A 20,614-nucleotide genomic window follows, 5' to 3' on the forward strand; every position below is an offset into this window, starting at 1 on the left:
CCGGCAGAAGCAGGGAGGACTACCTCAGCAGACACCTGAGGTCCGGACAGGCCACGCAGCCGTGTCTGGGGCAGAACCACGACGGCCAGCTCTGCCGCCGGGTCTGTGACCACCGCCGTGGTGAGAATACGGCAGCTGACACCTCGGCTGCTCAGGAACTGGCTGCAAAGCCTTGGGCAAGGGTCGGGGACTCCCTGCAAACTGCAGGTGATGGCGGCCTGCAGTGGGGTTGGCCCTTGGAAGTACTCACGCAACCAGGCCTTTGCAGTCCCTGAGCGACCACCTCGTTTCAAGTCTGGAGCCCGAGGAGCCGTCTTTCCCCTTTAAACCTGTGGTCCTAGAGCAATTCTCGGCCAGGTGGAGGGGGCGGATCCAGCCGGAGGAGGAAGTCCTTCCTCGTGGGACTACCTGGCGTCTGGAAGTGAGAGTCTAGGCACCGGCTCTGTGCCTCAGTTTCGCCGTTTGTCAGGCGAGAAAAACAGTGCCTCCCTGAAAGAGCTCGGGGAGATGGAGTGGGCAGAAACATGTGCAGCTGCATTCTCGAGGGGGGGTGATTTTGCCTCCCCAGCGGGGGTTTGGCTGGAGAGCGGCAACGTGGCCCCTGGTTGGGGAGCAGTCAGGGACGCTGCTAAACGTTCTGCAACTCTCAGGACCCCACTGTCCCCCAGCAGCTGTCCAGAATGTCAGTAGTGCCCAGGTGAGAAACCCCCTCATGTGGGGCAGGACAGCGCCCTATCTGTGTTAGCTGTTATTAAACCTGACCTCTGGGTCAGACGGCCCTGAATTCTCAGTGCCGTTGCTGGTGCCCCCCATGAGCTGCTGGGGGCGTGGACTCAAGTTTCTTTCCATTTCTGAGTAGCAGGGGGCTGCTGCCCCTGGGGTCCCACTGCCCTGCCCCACCCACTAGGGAGGGGAAGCAACCGACCATCTGCAAAGAGGAAAGCTCTCTGGCCCCATGAAAGGACCCCACACTGTCCCCCTAAGAGCCGCAGGACACTCTTCTCTCAGCGTATTGTCCCTTCAGGGCTTGTGGCTGGGTGCCGACCCCACCTGGCTCAAGCCAATGAGGTTCCACCCTAAGACTTTGCTGGATGGAACTACCAGCCAGAGGCCGGTAGTGTGGAGCTGTTAAGCTGTCGGTCATTTTGCCAGCAGATGAGGCAACTTGTCTGGGAATGAATTTGATAAAGAAGAAAGCAAAGCCAAGAGATAAAGAGATGAAGATCCTGAAATAGCGTTTCACACTGAATGCAACCTTGTCCAATGCAGCCGTGGTCCTAGGCTGTTCTTTTATTTTTAAACCAGTTTTTGAGTTGGGTTTCTGTCGCTTGTCACTGGCTAATATGGGTATCCACATTGTTCTGTTCTAGAATCTTTTTTTTTCTCAGTTGGAAAAGTTTCCCAGAAGGAGAGAGCACACCTGGGCTCCATTTCTGAGCAATGCCAGGTGGTAAGGTAAGTCCTAGGCTGGAAGGGAGGGGAGGGTGGGACTACCAATTTTGCAGTGGGGGGTGCAGGGGTGGAGAGGGACCAGCCTGAAATTTGGGGGCAGATGGCTGTGTTTGCGTTTCTTCCTGGTGAGTTCTTAGCTTCGTAGAGCTGGGCAGCCCCTCAGCCTTCCCAACCTCAGTTTCTTCATCTGTGCAACGGATTCATAACCTCACAGAGGCCGAGGGGAACATTAAATGAGAACACACACAGAGAAAGGCCACGTCGTCGTTAGTAAGCACTGTGCAGTAGTATTTATTGTTACAGTGTTAAAATTCACTCTTGGAAAGATATTTGGGGCCAAGACCCGCAACCAGCGGCCATGAACATCAGCCGTGTTGGTGGACCCCTCGCCTCCTTGGTAGCCCCCAAGCCCCTCGTGTGGGAGGGCCTAGGAAATTCTCCCACCAGCCAACCATCGGCTGCAGTGTTAGATTCAGAGGGTGCTGCTTCCCATGGGGTGTCTTCTCCCACGGGGCGTTTTTTCTGCCACTAAACTGCCACGAGCCTGTTGGAGCCTCAGAGAGAAGCGCAGAGGTGATAGTTCCCCGAACACACTGGGGTTGATGGGCAGGGGCGGGCTGGCCTTGCAGAAACCGGGGGGCTGGGCGCCCCTGCAGTGAGCCTGAAGTCCCATCTTGCCCAGATCATGCCACGCTGCCAGACCCGGGCCTGTTCAATGACCTTGACGTTCGGGGTCATTATTCCGAGGCCCCTCCCCCTCCACTGCATCTGGTCAGGTTGACGCGGCCTCTCTCGGCCTCCTGCAGCCTGGGGTCCGCTGACTACGATGCTGACAGACAGATTCCTGGGGGAAGGTTCTGCTCAGCCAAGCACAAAGGGGTCTCTCAGAGGCATCTGGGGTCAGAGAGCTGAGTCTGCCAAGCAGGTGCCTTCTGATGGCTCGGCCTGCCCTGGTTCTCCTCGACCTCTGGCCCCCAGCGCCCCTTCTCAAGGGGCAGCACCTGCAGGCTGGGGACCTTCAGGGAAGCACTCTGTATTGTTCCCAGGTCCAGCCCGTGAGGACCCAGCCCACAACTCAGGCTGCTTGGACGGGATGTGGCAGACCAGCATTCAGCAGGTGGCCGCTCCGCTGGCCTTTGCCAACGAGTGGCCAGAGTTTTCTGCCCCTGCTTTTCTGCCCGCCCTCGAAGCGGAGTTGAGGGTTTTTCCAGCAGGCAAAGCCCCCCTGATGGGACTCTGTGTGGGGGTTGTTTATTCATCAACCAACCTGTTCTCATGTTGAAATTCTGGCTTCCAACACTCGCCTGGCCGCCAGGCATAGGAACCTCGAGCGCTGTAGGAGGGACCGTGTGGTCAGCGCATCATTTGGACCAGAAGGCACCTTTCAGGTTGCCCGTGTTGCCCGAGACCACCCAGCCTAATGCCATCCCTGTCAGTGACCCCCAGTTGTCTGCTTGCTCATCTTGTCTCCAAAGGGATGGAGTCAGGGAACAACGAAAGCTTTATTTCTGACAAGTCGTGTGAATGTTAGTTTCAAAAAAGGATGGCTTGCGCTCAGCCGCCCCCTGCGGGAATAACTGCCCTCCTGGTTTGCTGCCCCCAGAGGCAGGTCCTGGGGGGCTGGGTCACCCGGCCTGGGTGCTGGCTCAGGCACGACCAGGGGCACCAGCATAGCTGGGGGTTTTGCTCTCCTACCCGGGCCGCGGGCTCTGCAGTGTTAGGTCCCGTGTGGGGCTGAATGCTATACAGAACCTGGGGTTCGGAGCCTCTGCAAAGCCGAGGCAGGCACCAGAGCCTCACCCCTGAGTCCCTGGAATCAGAAATGTGTCCCTAGGAGGCCAAACATTCACACACAACCCGCCCGCCCACCGGGCATTTGGTTCCTGGGGGGGGAAGAAAGGCTGTGCTTATGTGAAGGTGAGAGAAAACGGCATGGTCTCCGAGTCGGGGAGGCATGGTCCTTGGGAGGCAGGCGCCCGGCTGGGGACCTCAGGCTGGGGACGCCCGCCTCGAGTGTTGGAAATTCAAACCACACCAGGACTCTCCCTGCAGGTGGCTTCAGTAGAAGTGGAGCGTCACGGTTCCAGTGAATGATTCGCTTTGATAACGGAAGGGTAAGTAGGACCCCAATGCACACGACCTTCCCACATTGTCGCTCGGCGTTGAGGTCCAGGAACTCAGTCAAGCCCGAGCGCTGGAACGGAACTGGCTTTGGGGGTCATGTGTGTGGGATTTCTCCCTCTTTGTGTGGTTGCGCCCTGTGGGGGGCCCTAGACAATGGAAACATTAAACATTCTTTGTCCTCCTTTTTTGCACACGGCTTCAAACGCAACAGAGTTGGAGAGAAACAGCTCCGTGTCGGCTCTGCGCCGTAAATGAGAAATGAGGCAGCCCCCCACCCCCAACTTCCCACCCGTGTCCTGAGAGGTTACGAAGCGTGTTATAGGCATTAGCAAGGGTTAACCCTCACAACATCCCTGGGAGGGAACCGGAAGTACAGCAGATGGAGCGGTCCAGGCACAGAGAGGTGAGACCACCGGGGAGAAGCTGCCCAGCAAAGCAGTGGCACAGACGAGCAGAGGGCTGCGGGGTCTCCCCGCCACCTTTACGACTGCTCTGTGGGATTCGTCTGAGGACGTCGGGAGAGCACACCTCTGTTTCAGGGGACAGACGTCCCAGCAGAGGTTTGCCAGGTTAACTGGGGGCGTCCCCCTGCCCGCCATCCCTCATCTATCGTCACATTGGGTGCAGTTGTCCCTGACCCCGCCGTCACCATGCCCTTCATCCCCATGACAGGCTGTCTGCCTCTCCTGGGAAGGTCACTGCTAAGCCCCACCCTGCATGGATCGTTCTCCTGCCCCCACCCTGAGGAGCCGCCCTGGGAGGATGGGGAAATAGCCCTTTGACACGTCCACACCACGTGACCGGGGGTTTTTAGGGTAGAGGAAATGACTTCCCTGTTTTGCTTTCTCCCAGGAGGGATTTGGTGACCTGGAAAAGAACCCAGACTCTCAGTCATGGGGACAAGGAGGCTGTCAAGGGCACCTCCCTTCGTGTGACGTCTCAGCCAGAGGCAGCCTTTCTTGTCACCTCACTGCCTGGGTCACGTGTGTCCTGGTCCACCTCAGGCTTCGCCTGCTCTGACTGCAGTCACTCCTGGGCGCTGCGTGCCCGGCTGGCGTCCCACCCCCTCCTCCTGGGAGGGTGTCTGGGGGCCTCCTTCCACCACAGCAGCTGGGTTCAGGGCTCCAGGACAACAGCGGCCGGTCCGTCACTCTGAGGGCGCCTGGATCGCGGAGGAGCTGGGCACGGCGACAGGTCCTTGTGGCCAGCGCCGTCCCGTGGAGCAGGAGGTCCACAGCGGGGGGCTTCCCCTTCCTTGTGCTCCTGTCTGAAGTGGCAGCAGCATGTTGGGGTTTTTCCAGGACCAGAGGAGCACGCTCAGCCCACGGTCTCTATGTACAGTGGCTCTGCGGCTACTCTCCCTCCAGACGAGACCCCGGGTTGGGTCCGGCGGGGCATCGGCCCTTACACGTTGGTGACCTCCAGGCCATTGTAGCCTTCCAGGCGGCCCTGCTCGGGCCCGCCCTGCAGGTCATCGTCGCCGCAGTCCTCATTTTGAAGAGAGCCGTAGTCCTCATGGAAATCGGGCTCCTTGCTGCTGAAGCCCCTTCCTATCTTCCCCAGGGGCAGCTGAGAAGAGAGGAGTGAGACCAAAGGACGGGAGGGGAAAAAGAATTGACTTTTCAGGTCTGGGAAATGGGGGGGCCTCCCATCCTAACTGCTGTGTGACCTTGAGTAACTCATCTAACCTCTCTGTGCTTTTCCTGTTCATAATACTACTCCACTGTGAGTTAACATGAGGAGAGAGCTTAGTGTCCTTAACTGGGAGGAACCTGCTGGTCACCCAGGGTGAGGACAGGTACAGTCTTTGTCACTGTCCACCAGTTTCCCACCTCCCTCCTCGGTGGGAAAGCGCTTGAGAACAGGTGTGATGGAGCAGAGCTGAGCACAGTGGTGTGTTGGGGGGGGGGGCTAGCATGGCCTGGTGTGGCAGGAAGGGCGTGGGTGGGTTTTAGAGGCTCCCATGCCAGGCCTCAGATCCCTGCTCTGCCGCGTCCCTGCTGTGTGACCTAGGACAAGTCACTTGCCCTCTCTGAATCTCAGTTTTCTCAGCTGCCAAATAGGAATAATAATTCCTTTTTTTCATTATCCCCCCTGAAAAATGAGCATCTTAGATATTTTTCCCCTCATCACACTCCTGCTATGAACTTATACCACAGATACACCAAGCTTCAGTTTATGGACCGTGTGTACCTCTGCTAGCTACTCTGTACTTTTTTTTTTTTAATTTCTGCCTCCTGTAGACCAATTTTTCACCCTTTTGAGGGTGTCGCCCTTAGTGGTGATGCTCATTCTGGGAGGAGAGCACCTTAAGGGGAAGGTGGTAACTAATTCACGCTTATCCTCTGTGCTTAGGGTATTGCCTGGAGTGCTGTCTGGGACCCCCAAACACCCACTGAAGCCATGGGAGGATTTTGGGGTTATCCACTCCTGCCATCTGTGTCTACGCACTTCCATCCCGGGCCCGGGGTCGCCCAGGTCTGTTTGATTGCCCAGAACTGCACACGTTTCCTCCCATCAGTGCCCCCTCGGTGGCTGTTGGTCCGGTCACCGGAATTCAATCTGCCAGTGGCTCTCAGAGCCTGGGGCGCTTAGGAGCCCTTCACTGCCCCTCCCATGCAGGGTTCCCCCCACACCAGCGGCCCTTTGCACTGGAGTACAGGTGGGCCCCAGAATCTGTGCAATGAGCATCCGGCCCAGGCGGTGAGACTGAAGGCAGGGGAGGGCTGCCCCTTGAGCCTCCACTCTGAGCCTTGCGGGGCTTCCGCGATGCATGAGTCCCTTGAAGGTGACTTCTTGGAGCTGCACCTGTGTCCTGGCCCCCTGGCCCCCTGCATAGGCCAACACAGGAGCTGGGGAAGGGCAGGCGGACCCAGACCACAAAAAGCCCTCCCCGGGCTCCCGGACTCACAGGGGACCCCGTGGAGCAACTTACCCGGCCAGCCTTGTGCTTGAGACCGCCGCTGTTCTCCTCCCTCCCGGCCCGGGGGACGCTGGAGGCCCTCCCCGGGGGTGTGCCGAAGCGCTCCGCCTCCCGGATGCCCGTGGAGCTGGGGAAAGACCCATTTCCAGTGAGTGGGGGGTCCATTCAGCTATGCCTCGCAGAGACGTGCACACTCACAAATCAGTGGCCGTCTGGCCCCGGGGCGGCGGTGCCCCTCGGGCTGTGTGCTCTGTAAGGGGGCGATAACGGCACTTGTCTCATAAGGTCATTACGGGGATTAAATGAGATGATACACGCAAAAGGCTGAGAAGGGGCTGGGACACCACGAGTAACTGCTCTGATTATATTTCACTGAGACCAACACTGAGGCTGTGAGGGGCACAGACCTGGTCTGAGTCCCCTAGCTGTGCCCTTGTGCCAGCTGGCGACCTTGCTGGGCCTCAGTTTCCTCATCTGTACAATGGAGCCCTGCACGCGCCTCTGGTCTTAACAAGCTTTATCCCCGGAACAGAAGGTGGCTGCCTTTGTGGTGTAGACACGATGACGGGGACAGCCCTGCCATCACCGCGCCACAGTCTCTGTCCTCGTGTTTCCCGCAGCGGCCGAAACCCCACCTCGTTGCTCCCTTGGATGAAAATGTGTGAATGTACAAACGCTTCAGGGGATAAACCAAGCACAGGACGAAGGTCTTTGGAGGCTTGCCATGGCTTATTGAAAATTTCTAGTCACTCTGTCAGACCTCGAGGGAACAGGAGGGTGGAAGGGTCAGTTCTGATGAGGGAAGGTTCCGGAGAACAGGGCATCCCAGTGGGATTCCCTGAGTCATCGGAGACCCCAGAAGGCTTCGTGGTGTATGAAAGAAGGTCTTCCGAGGGGCGGGTTGGCCTGCAGGCTGAGTCTCAACCAATCAAACCAGGATTTACCAGCCAGGATGGAAGGAAAGAATATTCACTGTGAGCCAGGCCTGCAGTGCCCCTGGGTCCCGCACCCATGTGGGCTCCTTCAACCCCCTCGGAAGCCCTGACAGGGAGCAGTGGTTACTCCCATTTCAGGTTGGGGAGCCCAGGGCAAGATTCCTGCCATAATAGAATCATGTAGGTGGTGGTGGAGGAGCCAGCCTCCTGCCCCCGATGCCCCGCCCCCCAGCCACACAGGCCACACCTCCAGATGCTGAACCCCGCCCCCCAGTCACACAGACCACGCCTGCAGATGTTGTACCACCCCCCTCCACCCCGTGCTGTCTGGGGGCTCAAGCTCAGTGAGCGTTTGGGGTGGGGTGGCCAGGGGATCGTAAAACACCACTTTCTCGTGGGTGCCTGGAAATCTCAACAGGCCCCTTCCAGCCCCGCTTGGGTGACCTGCCGAGTGGCCCAAGAGTATTCCCCTTGCCTGTCACTTGGGTTTCTGGGACCCAGGCTGGGGAAGCCTGGCAGCCAAGGAGGTGGAAAGGCGGCCAGGCCTCTGGTTCTGTGCACCTGGGAGTCACGTCTTAGAGTTCCCAGGGGAATCGCTGGGCTCCCCTGAAATGCTAAGGAGGACCCAGAGCTAACGCACAAAGGGGAGCCCCGTGGATCCGCTCAAGGGGAAACTGCGTCACAGACAGACTTCAGTCTTCCCACGAGGCCCGGGGATGTGCACTCTCCATTATCGTGGAGCCTCTTTGTGCCCCACGTGCTGCATGCCAGTGGCCTCCGTGAACTTTTGTTGCAGGGCCTCGGGGGTCACATCTACCGGGGAGCGGAGCCAGGTACCTGTGGGGCCCCCCTCGGAGCTTCTGCATGGTGGGAGGTGCCAGCAGGCCAGTGACTCCTGTCCCGTCTATAGCGAGTCGTAGCACCTCCCCGAAGCCTCAGTTTTCTTACCCATAAAACGGGCGATGACCCCTTCTCACTTGGCTTCTCTCACGGGGACGAGGATCAAATGAACTGAGGGATGGGACTGTACTTTGTCGGTGATAATGTGCGAAATAAGTATGTCACGGTCCCCCAGCCTGGGATTGGTCTGGGATAGTGTCCCGCTCTCTCTTTGAGCACATAGCAAGTGCTCAATCAACAGTCACGGTCATCTGAAGGGGTCGGCCCACTGGGAGGACCCTTGTTTATCTGTCCGGGGGGTTATCCTCTGATCGCTTTTCAGATGAGGGGACGGGGGTGGGTGGGCTGACACTGTCTAGTCACCTGGGCCACAGCACACCATTCAGACGTCCACCCCTTTTCCCAGACCTTTGTCCCCATGATGATCCCTGCCTGGAGTGGCCGCCCTGATGACTGGCACGCGCCACTAAGGCTGGTGCTAATCGTCCCCAGCTCTCAAAAGCCACCTTATGTGGCCTTTGCTTACAACTTGACTCCAGACCTGACTGTCCTTCTCCCTCTTTCTGGACCACGATGTTTGGGCTAAAGCACTTCTCTCAGACTCAGTTTCCTGCCCAGGAGGTCAGAGGAGACTGACCTTCACCATGTGGCGAGGGCCCAGTGAGCAAGGGGCTGGGATGGGAAGTCGGGGGCGCCCTGCTCCGGAGCCCGGGCATGGTGGCCTGCAGCCCACACGCACCTGGCCGGGGGGAAGACGGCGCTCATCTCCTCCGCCAGGTGTCTGCGGAGAATGTGCTTCCCACTGGGGATGCCCAGGGCGGTGGCCATGGCCTCGGCGTTGAACGTGGGCTCCAGCACCAGCACAGCACCGTGGACCCCGCTGTTGGTCAGGTTGTCCGCATACTCCTGCGGACAAGGACGAGGTTGGTGAGTCCGAGGGGCCGCCCTACTGACCTGCGGGGGCAGTCTGCCCGCCTGAGGGGGCTCAGCTCCAGGTGGGGATATATCCCCAACAGCAAAGGCTTGACCCCTTGGGGACCAGTCATGTAATAATGAGGGGAACCCTAGCCTCACTCTTTGAGGGCCTTGAGGGTGGTGACCAAGACTATTTTGTCCCATAAATACTTGAGTGGGAAGATGGGCCCGATTCAATCCCCCACTCGCTGGGGAGTGAGGATGACTCAGCATCCCCCCCCCCACTGTGAGGAAGACATCAGTGCTGGGGGTCCTGTTGCTGGGGGGGCTGAGTAGTTCCCTCCTCTTGAGCGACGGAGGCAGGTTATTCTTGCCAGCCTGGGTAACGATGCCCCAGCTCACACAGCGATGCCTCAGCAGAATGCTGACCTGGAGGAACTTCTCGGATATCGATTCGCACGCAGACGTGCCTGGGACTGGCACCTGCCTGAGAGCTGCCCCCATACCCGCCAACACCCCTCACCTTCAGGTCGATGTCTCGCACCCACTTGAGCACCCGCTGGTTGGTCCAGACCACGGGGTCTGTGTTCTGTGTCTCACAGCGAGCCCGGCGCTCCTGGAGGGCCTGGCGGGGACAGAGACGGTGGGTTAGTCTGGGGGACAAGGGGGCATGCTGAGGTCACAGTGCTCACAGGGACCTCAGCCGGCCTGTGCCGGGGTAAGCAGTGAGACCCTGAGGGACGACGCTCCCCGTCTCCCTTGGTTGGAGCACGGGCCTGCCCCGGTATAAGCAGTCATTGGAAGGAGATACGGAGAAAGAAAGGAATGGGTGCAAGCCTGGCTGATGGACAGACGGATGGATGGATTCACGCATGCGTGGGTGGGTACAGGGCTGCACGAGTGCTTGGCTGGAGGTGTTAATGTTTGGATGGATAGGTGGGTGGGTGGGAAGGTGGTTGGATGGACAGTGAGTGCCGGAGGGGAAAGCAAGGATGTGCAAGGGGCTTGCGCCCCACATCCCGGTTCTCACCTCTCGGCTAAAGTTCACTTGGTACAGCAGCTCGATGCCCAGCAGGATGCTGACCTGGTGGAACTTCTTGGACACATTCAGGTGCTTCTCCAGGTCCCGCTTCATCAGGGAGTTCAGCATCCGCCCATCCACCAGGTGGTTTTGGAAGGCCTGGGAGTACTGGGACAGGCCGATGTCATTCAGCCAGGCCTTGGCCACCCAATGATGGTCCAGGTCGGCGGCTTTGGACAGGCTGGTGAAGAGAGACATAGCCAGAGAGAGGGGTGGGCGGGGAAAGGTAGAAGAGATAGGGGGACAGGCGGAAATGGTGTGGAGATGAGCAGAGATGAAGAGAGAAGGGGGAAGCGGTGGTTGGGGGGAGGCAGGGAACCAAAAAAACCAGAGAGGTAAACAGGAACAGGCATGGGATGGAGAGACAGGAAGAAAGGGATGGAGGGGAGAGGGGTAAGAGGGGGGAGAGTGAGGGGAAGAGACAAGAGAGAGAGAAAGCCAGAGAGAGAAAGGAGAAAGCCAGAGAGAGAAAGGAGAAAGCCAGAGAGAGAAAGGAGAAAGGCAGAGAGGGGGAGGAGGGAGAGCCCCAAAGAACAAAGGTATCCACAGAGGGCCGGAGGGGATAGGAAAAGAGAAAAGACCACATTCAGACACACTGACGGTGACAAGGGACCACGACTGAGCAGCAGGGGCATATGCAGCAGGAAGCAGCCCCGGGGGCTCTACAGAACCGGGGCCCACAAAGCCTTGGCCTGGCCCATGTATGCGTCCTTGGACTTCAGCCAGAGCCACACAGGGGCATGTCCTGGGATCAGAATTTTGTCTGTTCTAAGCTCTCTTTCCTCCCCGCCCCACCTCCGATCTCTTTGTATCCCACACAGAACTTACCCCATTGCCACGCACACAGTAGGTGCACCACAAATACTCCTCCCACGTACACAAGAGTGGATGTCCAGTCGGCTGTCATTCCCAGGCCCGCCACACGGTGGCAGCCTCGCAGAAGGAATAAGGTCAGCATCTCCCACCCCAACAGTGGGGACTTGGAGAAATGACCAGACGGGCTACCAGGTAGGGGAGCAGCGTCCTTGTGTAAGTGGGAGCCGCAGGAGACCATGAGCCAATCATAATGCAAGAAAGGAAGATGATGGACGTACAGCGTGGTGCTGCTCTCCTTCCCAGGCGTGGACTCAGGACCAGCGTTCTTCCCTCCCCCCAGGTAGAAGCAACGCCCCCTTATTCCTTCCCAGCCAGAGCCATAGACACTGGGAGAATGGTGAGAGGCTCGTCTCTGTTCACCCTTCTCTGGGGGCCACCCTACTGTCCACCCAAGCTGGAGAACTGGGTTGGATTTTTCAATTCCACCTGACTCAGTTTCCTCCTTCATACTCTCCCCTGCTCCCTCCAGGTACCACCTTCTCTCCCCTGGGCTTTGCCTGCTAACCTGTGCCCTCTCCAGTCCCTTCCCCCAGACAGAGCTAGCAGATCACGCCGCCCTCCTGCTGTTGGTCCTGACTGGTTCTTCTCTGTCCTTTGTTCATTCCAAGAATACGCATTGAGCAGCTACTGAGCTCCGTGGCTGGGGTGGATGCTACCCTGTCGTGAGCACTGGTCCCTCGTGACCCCTCCCCTCCTTTCTCCCTCCTCACACTCTCCATCTCTGGGGAACATCCATTCCCCAAGCTCTGGACTATGTCTGCAAACAGGAAGTCCTAAATTCACATCCCTCCTCTCTTCTGAGTCCCGGATTCTGACTGACGGCCCTCTTGACCTGTCCTGGCTGTCGCAGCCACGTTTTATGGGCTCCACTCGAAATTCCCCGTCCCCTTGCCCAGCTCTTCCCCACCCCCAACGGTCATCCAGCTCCCCATCCCCACTTGCCCCGCCTCTTCCCTCTTCTATCCCGGCCTTCTGTCAGGTCAGTGTGTCTGTCCTTTTCTCTCCTTTTCTGAGTTCAAGGCCCAACCACCTCTGACATGGGTTTCTGCACCTGCCTCCTGACTGTGCCCACCCCTTTGCCCCTTCTGATGCACGCTCCCCATCGCTGCCAGGTGGACTTGTCAGGGCATCAATTAGGTCATGTCATTCCTCTGCTTAAATGGCTCCCGTGGAGGAACCTTAGATGCCCATCACTAAGTGAGAGAAGCCAATCTGAAAAGACTACATACTGTATGATTCCGGCTATACGACATTCTGGGAAAAGCAACACTATGGAGACGGTAAAAAATTCGTGGTGGCCGGGGGTTAGGAGAGAGGGAGGGATGACCAGGTGGAGCGAGGAGGAGTTTTAAGGCAGTGAAACTACAGTGTGATACTGCAATGGTGGATGTACATTGTCATATGTTTGTCCAAGGCCACAGAAGCACAACACCAACAGGGAGCCCTCCTGTCAACCATGGTCTTGGTGGTGGTGGTGATGGGTCAATGCAGGTTCAGTTGTGACAAATGTCCCATCTGGTGGGGGATGGGAAAGCTGGGCATGTGGAGGAGCAGGGACACGTGGGGAACCTCTGTACCTTTGCCCCAACGTTGCTCTGGATCTAAAATTTCTTTAGAATAATAAGTCTTTAAAATAAGTCTTTGTCGGGCTGCACTCCCAGCCTGACAAAAATGAGGGTGGAAACAGACTTTTTTTTTAACCAGCAAAGTTGAAAAAAGTCATCCTCAGAGGAATGGGGACGCCCAGGAAGGTTAACGAACTTCTTTAGGAGGAAAGAGAATAACGCACCTGTGGCCATTTGGACTGCACAAAAAAAAAATCAAAAGAACTCCCCAAACAGAGCCACAGAAAGGTAACCCGATTCCGAAATGGGCGCATGGCTTTCACAGGCATTTCTCCAATGGAGATCCAAGAAGCCCATGATAGATGCTCAACATCACTAATCAACAGGGAAACGCCAAGTCAAAGACGCAGTGAAGTGCCACCTCCCACCCACTCGGATGGCTGTTATCAAACCCCCCATGAAACAGCACCATGGGGGTGAGGGGAACTCAGAGTCCTCGGGCACGGCTGGTGGGGAGGTGAAATGGTGTGGCTGCCGTGGAAAATAGTGTGGTGGTCCCTCAAAACATAAATACAGTATCCCCATCTAACCCAGAGTCCCACTTCTGGTGTGCCCCCAAAGAATCGGAGGTGGGCTCTTAAAGAGTGTTGGCTGGCCCGTGTTCCCAGCTGCACTACTCACAACAGCCACAAGGGGGAGGCCACCCCAGAGTCCCTCAGCAGATGAAGGGGGAGGAGCAGCAGGTGGTGAATGCGGACAATGGAGTATTATTCAGCCTTTTAAGAAAAAGGATACTCTGCAATATGCTGCCACGTGAATTAACCTTGAGGACGAGGTATAATGGAGCACAGGGTTCACAAGTATGAAAACTATAGCACAGCGGCAGGAGAAGGAACCCTTTAACACTACAGACAGAGCTGTCTGACGCCACCTGCAGCCGATGCTGGTGCGCTGTGTGTGTGATGTAACCGCTAGAGCGACCACGGAACAGGAAACAAAGAAGCATCGTTCACGAGCCAGTAGTGGGAACGTCGAACTGATGAAAAGTAAGTCCGTAAAGGAGGGAAAAAGGACAAAGGGGAGATTTAAATACAGTGGAACCTTGGCTTTCAAACTTGATTTGTTCCAGAGGGCCGTTGGAGAAGCGATTTGTTTGAAAACCGCATCGTTTTCCCCCAGGTACCAGCACAAAAGGGTTGTGGGGTTGAGAACGGAAGTTTTGCTCGACGACCGAGTCTTTTTCTCCCCTGTGAACAACTTGGCTGAGAACCGAACTGTTCCAGGTGGGAGACGTCGGGGACCGAGGTGTGACTACAAAGTCAAACAGGAAAACTCGACTGTGACATTCCTCTGCAGGAGTAAATTCGGAAGTCCTTGGCGGGCCTGACAAGTCTGCTCCCCCCTCCGGCAGTGCCCCCCCCCTCAGGCCCCATTCCCACCCTGCAGAGCCTGCGCTGTTTGACATTGCCCCCCAGCCTGAGCCCTCTCTGCCTCTGAGTGTTTCCTTCTAAGCAAGAGTCACACGTCGAACTAGAAAATTAACCGATCTGAGTGCAGGGGTTGTTCTCCAAGACAGCCAGCCTGGTGCCGGCCCAGAGCAGACGCTTCACGGAAGGAATGACTGAAGAAGGAGGGGTGGGCTCCTGGCTTCCGGACCCTCCTCCCACCCCTCCGTCAGCCAGAACCACCGCGTCTGCCGCCAGGGGCCCGGGTCCCGGGCCGCCTTGTTTCCCCATCTGTAGGCCTGCTCTCCAGCCCAGTGCACCCTCTTCCCCTGCTGCGCCCCCTGCAGGAATGTGCCGAGACACTGCGCTCTCTGGAGCCACCACGCCCCGGTGCTGCTGGGTCAGGGCCCTGTCTGTGCCCACAGCCTCTGGGGAGCCCCGTCCCTATACTTGTCTCCCTGGTTCATTGCCACTCATCTGGAGGGCGGGACCAGGGGTGGCATATCTACGAATGCCCAGGGGTCCCACCTGGGCCCCACCTGGCTCAGTTAATGCTCGATAGCATCCCACGCCTGGAAGACAGAGTAGGGTGTTGGCTCTGGGGGAAGCAGGCAGACAGACCCCCTCTGGGCCCCTCCAGAGCTGGCTCCAGCCTGGACACTTCTCAGCCCCAGCCATCCCTGCCCTCTGTCCTGGGCAAGAGTCGGAGCTCGGGACCCTGTGAGTCAGATGCCACAGCGCCTGGACTGTGGCTGCTGGAGAGACCACAGCCACCTCCTCTCCCAGGCAGAGGAGGGGTTTGCTCAGCACATCAGCGGTGCAGCAGGCTGTGGGGCGGGGTGGAGAGGCCCACTCATAACCAGCAGTGCCCATCTGCCTGCCAACAACTGACGCACTCCCGCCCTTCCCAACATCCTCCTTTCATCAGAATCGTCCCCATGGGGCCCCCCCTGGCAGCCCTTCCTCAGTGGCGGGTCTGAGCTGCAGGGGGCACCCAAGCTGAATAAAACGGCACAACCTTACAAGTCATTCAAGACATTTTATAAAATTTGACACTGCCCCTCCCCAAACTGGGGCCGGATTAGACCTTGAAATTCGAGTTTGGGCACAGATTTAGATATCTTCTGGGTCGTTATTCAACACAGAAAGCACAAGGCTGTGCTACCTCCAAGACCTTGCTCCTCTGTGCCTCAATTTCCTCATCTGTAAAATGGGGTTGATTGTGTTAGCCTCTTGGTGCTGGGAGGACTGAGGGAAATGAGAAGGGGAGGCCCTTAGCTCAGGACCTGCAACGCATTGAACGTTCCATAAATAATAGTAGAAGGAGCTGCTGCTGTTGTTTTAACACCAAGGGGCCATAGGAGACAGGACAGGGAATTGGCTTCAAAGTTAGATACTTCGTAGCATGACCTTGGGCCCAGGACTTCTCTGGGCCCCACTTTCTCCATCTTTAACGTGGGGTAAGAATGTCTCTCCTCCACTGGTGTTGTGCCGGGGGAAGCGCGATCGTACCCATGAAGTGACGAGAGATGCTTTGGCACGTGCTGGTGAATTTTGCTGTGTTTTAGAAATTGGGGGCACAGGCCCAGAGAGGGCGATGTCAAGCCCCAAGTCACACAGTGTGTGTTCCGTGTATGGCCTGGGTTCGTACCCTAGAGTTCTGTGGGTGGGTCAGAGGATGCCAGGGTGCAGATTTGTGAGGTTTTGTATATTTCTTCTGGCGAAAGTGTCAAATGTTTTTATCAGATTTTCAGAGGGGCTATGATCCCCCAAAGTCAACGAGCCACGGTTCTGATTTACCCCCTTCACTTCACAGGGGAGAAAGTCCCGGAGAGAGCAAGGCCGCACGGCAAGTTAGAGACAGGCCAGGTTGCCGCAGGGAGTGAAGGGGATCCTCGGTTGAAGACCCTCCACCCCCAGGACGCCCTGTGGTGCCCAGCGCTGGACCCTGATCCTTGGAAACAGTCCTGCTCACAGCTCTCGGAATTTTTCAAAATCCGTTTACATGTGGCTGCTGATGAATCCACCCTGCAGAACCTTGGCTCCTGAAGGTGCTCAGGGTCAGTTACATTTTGGGGGAGCTGGGGCCAAGGTCCCACCTCTCTGAGGGGTGGGGTGGACAGCCCCACCTTGTTCAGTGAGCACAGGCGGCATTTGCTGAGAGGGACCAGGGCGTGGGGGCGGGTGGTCCAGCTTGAGGACGGTGAGCACTTCTGGGGGCGCCGAGGGGGGCCCTGGTCAGGAGTGGGTGGTGGGACATGCTGTGGGACCCTCGGGAGGGAAATCTCAGCAGATCGAAGCTCCTCTGTCCCTCACCTCCAGCCCTGGCATCCAGGACTGGCAGGGTCCTGACTCTCAAACAGGGCCTGTGCCTTCCGGCTCTGCTTGCTTTCTGTCTGCCTGAGTTTCTGATCTGGTGTCCTCATTTCCTGCCACCTCAGAGTGATGTCCAGGGCCTCTCCCGGGCACACAGGTTTGGTTTTCCTGCTTCCAAACCAGCCCGATTCCCCAGCCCCAGCCCCTGGTTTTTCTAATCCACAAAGCTGCCTCTGCAAATAATAGCACACACCACCAGGTTTGATTAATTAACTGCACAAAAATGATGGGGAAACCAGTGAAGGAGATAATTATGCGCAACAAAAGTGTCAGATCCACCAGCTTGTTCCTTCTTTCCCCTCTGCATGGACTTCAGTGTGTGTGTGGGGAGGGGGTCCCCCCTTTCCCTGGAGCTGCCTGGTGAAGGGGCTCCCCAATTAGTCCTACTTGCATAGGTCAGGAGCTAGACAGGGTAGGGTGGGTGATGGGAGAGACCTCTGGCCATTCCCCGGTGTGCGTCCCACAGGGACCCCCCCTGCCCCCGACCTGCTGGGCCGGGTGTCTGCTCTGTCCCATTCTTCTCCCCCCACCTAGGCTGTCTTCTGCCCCCTGGAATCCTCGGTGCTGGGGACTGAGCTGGAAGCAGGCAGAGCAGACACTGGCCAAATTCCCAGATCCACTTGGCCTGGCCCACCCTCGGAGACAGAGGAGTTCTGGGGGTGTGTGCGGTCTCCCCGACTCCTGCACTGGGGGCATCACAGGGCATCCTGGGCCCCCCTTTCTCCCTGTTCTCCCTCTTCCCATGGGAGGGACGGGGCTGTGCCTGGGCCTCCTGGCCAGTGGCGTTTGGGACCATTTTAGCCTGCCTGGCGCAGCCCACAGCGCCCCTTCACCCCACCTGTGTGATTGGAGGTGGGGTGGGTGGGGGGTGGGTGGGGGTTACTTCTGTCCCTCTCGGGGGAGCCCGGAGCGAGCGCTGGCTCACCTGCGGCCCGCCTCCGCGTCGCGGTAGTCCTCGATGGCCAGCCGCAGCTTGCGCCGGTGCAGGGAGCTGCACACGCCCAGGCCCAGCTCCAGGTCCTCATCACTCAGACTCAGCAGCATCTGCTCCCCAGAACGGCAGGGACTGAGTGCCCCAAACGGAGGTCTGGGGTGGGCGCCTAAGGCCGTCTGGGACCGCTGTTGGCTGGGGCTGAGCCCCAGCGGGGTCTGCTGGCTGCAGCTGCCTACTCCCGTCTCCTGGCCTACCTTGTGCAGGGTCAGGGCAGAACACCTGGGGCATTCCTGCTGTCCAGCTTGGGCCAGGGCTCCAGGAGGTGGGCAGGTTTCGTCCAGAGCGAAAGAGCCCTCCCGTGGAGCCCTGCCCTGCTTCCGCCAGGTAAAGGAAGGCCAATCCCACGTGAAAGGGGAGGAGGGGGAGGCTGCGCCTAGTTAGGGAGACGCGATGATTTATTGGGAACACTGGCGCCCCAGGCTAGGTCAGCCAGCTCCTAGGTTACAGCTCCTCCTAACCCTGAGGGTGGGAGTCGGGGGTGGGGGTGGGGGAGGGGGGGCAGACCAGCAGAGGGTTGGTGAAGCTCATGGGAGGGCCATGGGGGGTTCCCACGGGGTCCCGAGGGTGCCTCACCTTTCCACTTTTCACATTCTCCGCACAGGCCTTCACGTACATGGGCATGGCCATGACCACCTCCAGCCAGGCCTGCACGGTGCCCGCCTTCCAGTGAGACATGGGGGTGGTCCGGACCAGCTCCACCTGCTGCAGCCGGTCCACCTGCTCCTCGCCCTCCGACAGGCTGAGGCTCTGCCTCGTGGGGCTGCACTGGCTGTCGGAATCTGCAACACAGAAGTGCACAGGGCAAAGTGGGGTGGGGGACTGGTGGGGCGGGGCCGCGCGGGGGGCGGGGCCGCGCGGGGGCGGGGCCGCGCGGGGGCGGGGCCGGGCAGGCTGCATCCTGGAGTCTGCACTCTCGATGCAGGAGGAGGGTGGGGATGTCTTCTCTCCACGCATTTCTTCTTTTAAAAATTAAAATGGCTGTTGTTTTGTTTCGCCACCCCTCCCCCTTTATCAGAGTAATCTGGGCCCCTCACAAAGGTACGGATTTTAAACACTTAATCCAGAGAAGAATAAACATAACACAGAACGGGAAAACGGCTCCAAACCCCACACAGCAGAGACAGCCGCAGGAGTTGGCTAAGTAGACTTCGAGGTCCCTACGCCCAGGCTACACCGGCGCCCAGACCCACGCGCCGCGCGGCCCGCTTTGTAACTCGTGGTTCTCGGGTATAACCCGGGCCTCCTCCCCTCGCAGGAGGGGCCTGTGCCATCTTCCGACCGCACTGCACACGTGGAACGGACGCTGCATCACGTATTTCTCCCTCCTGGGTTGATGGACAAGGGCCCTTCCCCATGCACCACGCCGCAGGGATGGTGTCTGGGCCGCTGGGCGGTCTGTTTTCCCAGGACCGTGGAGCCCGGCTCTGCTCCTTAACACACCGGAGCCGGTTTCCAGAGCAGCCCTCCCAGGCCAAATGCCTTTCCCCCAGCACATCCCAACCCCGTTCTTCAGCCTGGAGTCCGCTGCGCCAACACCCGATGAACATCATGTTCGAGTCAGGCACGGCGGGAAAAGAATCTTTTGTCTAAATACGGCAGGAGTATTGAAACCCCAACAGACAAACTCAATGCCACGAGCAGACGGCGAGTATTAACACATGAGCCGATCAGAAAGTCCCCACCAGGACTGTGTACTGTAGGCGGGAATGACGTAGGAAACATCCTTGTCTGTCAAACCGGCCACGTAGTTGACGCAACAGATGTGAAGTACACACAGATGTTAACAATTACGGCGTCTGGGATCCAGGGAGAACCGTTATTTTCCCCTTGCCTCTGCGTATTCTCAAAGCTTCATAATGAACACATATAAATTCATAATAAAAATGGGGAAAATGACAAAATACGAAGCGGTATAAATGGTTGTGGATGGGAGTTTATCCGAATGAATGACAGTCCATTCAGATATTGGAATAAATGAAGTTAAGAAATCTGCCACAGGAGAATTTTAAAAAGTTTAATCCTCACCCAAGGATGTTTATTGATATGAGAGCGAGAGAAAGAGAAACATCGATTGGTTGCTTCCTGTACGCACCCTGACCAGGGGTCGAGCCTGAAACCCAGGTAAGTGCCCTGACCAGGGATCAAACCCACCACCTTTGGGGACGACACTGAAATGAACAGAGCTGCCCGGCCAGGGTGCAGGAGAATATTTTTGACACGGGAAAGTGGTCACAGTCTATCGCTGAGTGAAGAAGCACAGTGCATGCAAGACAGCAGGTACCACATTCTGCCAACCGTATTGTACACACGGCGTGCGAGACGGCCTGTATAACTGCAGCTGTGTACATACATGCACGGATGTGTACACCACTCTACGCATGTGCATAAAACATGAGACAGGTGCCTGTTAAGAGTCTTTATCTCTGGAAAGGGATGGTGGGTGATGGTGTGACAGTGTGTGTGCGCACGTGTGAGTGTTCGAGATTATGGGTGTCTGCACCCTTTTCTGTTTCCCGAGTTTTCTGCATGGACTACGTTACTTCTGAAATTAAAAAAGAAAAACAAACCCCAAATCACAGCCTGGAAATCTCACTTTTTCAAACTATAAAGCCCTTCTCCCTGTTTCTTTACCTCCCGCTGTTTAAACTCCTTGAAGGTCTGGGAAAAGACGGCCTCAGCTTGGTGACCACACACTGCTCTCTCATCCCCCAAAATGCTCCCCCAGAGCCTTTCTCCCCAGCACCTGGGACCTCTAGCTGCCCAGCCAAAGCCCCTCACACCCCACGGCAGCCTGTCCTGGAACGTGCTGCCTACGGCCCAGCAAGGTGCTGCGCAGAGCACCCTGACTCTGACAGGCCTCGGTTTCCACCTCTGTAGAGCTCGCAGGGTGCTGCTCCCTGCCACCCGAGTCACTAAGTGGCAGTGGGTGACAGATGGGTCTGGTCTCTGCCGGAGGGTGGGGGTTGAGAGGTCACTGCAACGTCACTCCATTTCTCTTCTCAGGAGGCCAGAAGGCCTGGAGGAAGGG

General features: G+C 57.7%; 1 protein-coding gene across 1 annotated transcript in view; it reads right to left on the reverse strand.

Moving 5' to 3' along the window:
• Positions 1 to 4,807: 4,807 nt before the first annotated feature.
• The window catches only part of KAZN (kazrin, periplakin interacting protein), a 390,124-nt gene continuing 374,317 nt past the window's right edge, over positions 4,808 to 20,614 (reverse strand). Inside the window, exons 9-15 of the mRNA XM_037045187.1 lie at positions 18,160 to 18,365; positions 17,518 to 17,636; positions 10,280 to 10,511; positions 9,773 to 9,874; positions 9,074 to 9,240; positions 6,512 to 6,626; positions 4,808 to 5,145 (exon numbers count right to left, since the gene is read on the reverse strand). Coding sequence (XP_036901082.1) covers positions 4,981 to 5,145; positions 6,512 to 6,626; positions 9,074 to 9,240; positions 9,773 to 9,874; positions 10,280 to 10,511; positions 17,518 to 17,636; positions 18,160 to 18,365 — 1,106 coding nt within the window. The 3' untranslated portion in view covers positions 4,808 to 4,980. The remainder of the gene's footprint in view (positions 5,146 to 6,511; positions 6,627 to 9,073; positions 9,241 to 9,772; positions 9,875 to 10,279; positions 10,512 to 17,517; positions 17,637 to 18,159; positions 18,366 to 20,614) is intronic.

This window comes from Sturnira hondurensis, unplaced genomic scaffold (assembly GCF_014824575.4).
Source record: "Sturnira hondurensis isolate 20B ecotype Veracruz unplaced genomic scaffold, ASM1482457v3 Scaffold0004257, whole genome shotgun sequence".
Classification (NCBI taxonomy): domain Eukaryota; kingdom Metazoa; phylum Chordata; class Mammalia; order Chiroptera; family Phyllostomidae; genus Sturnira; species Sturnira hondurensis.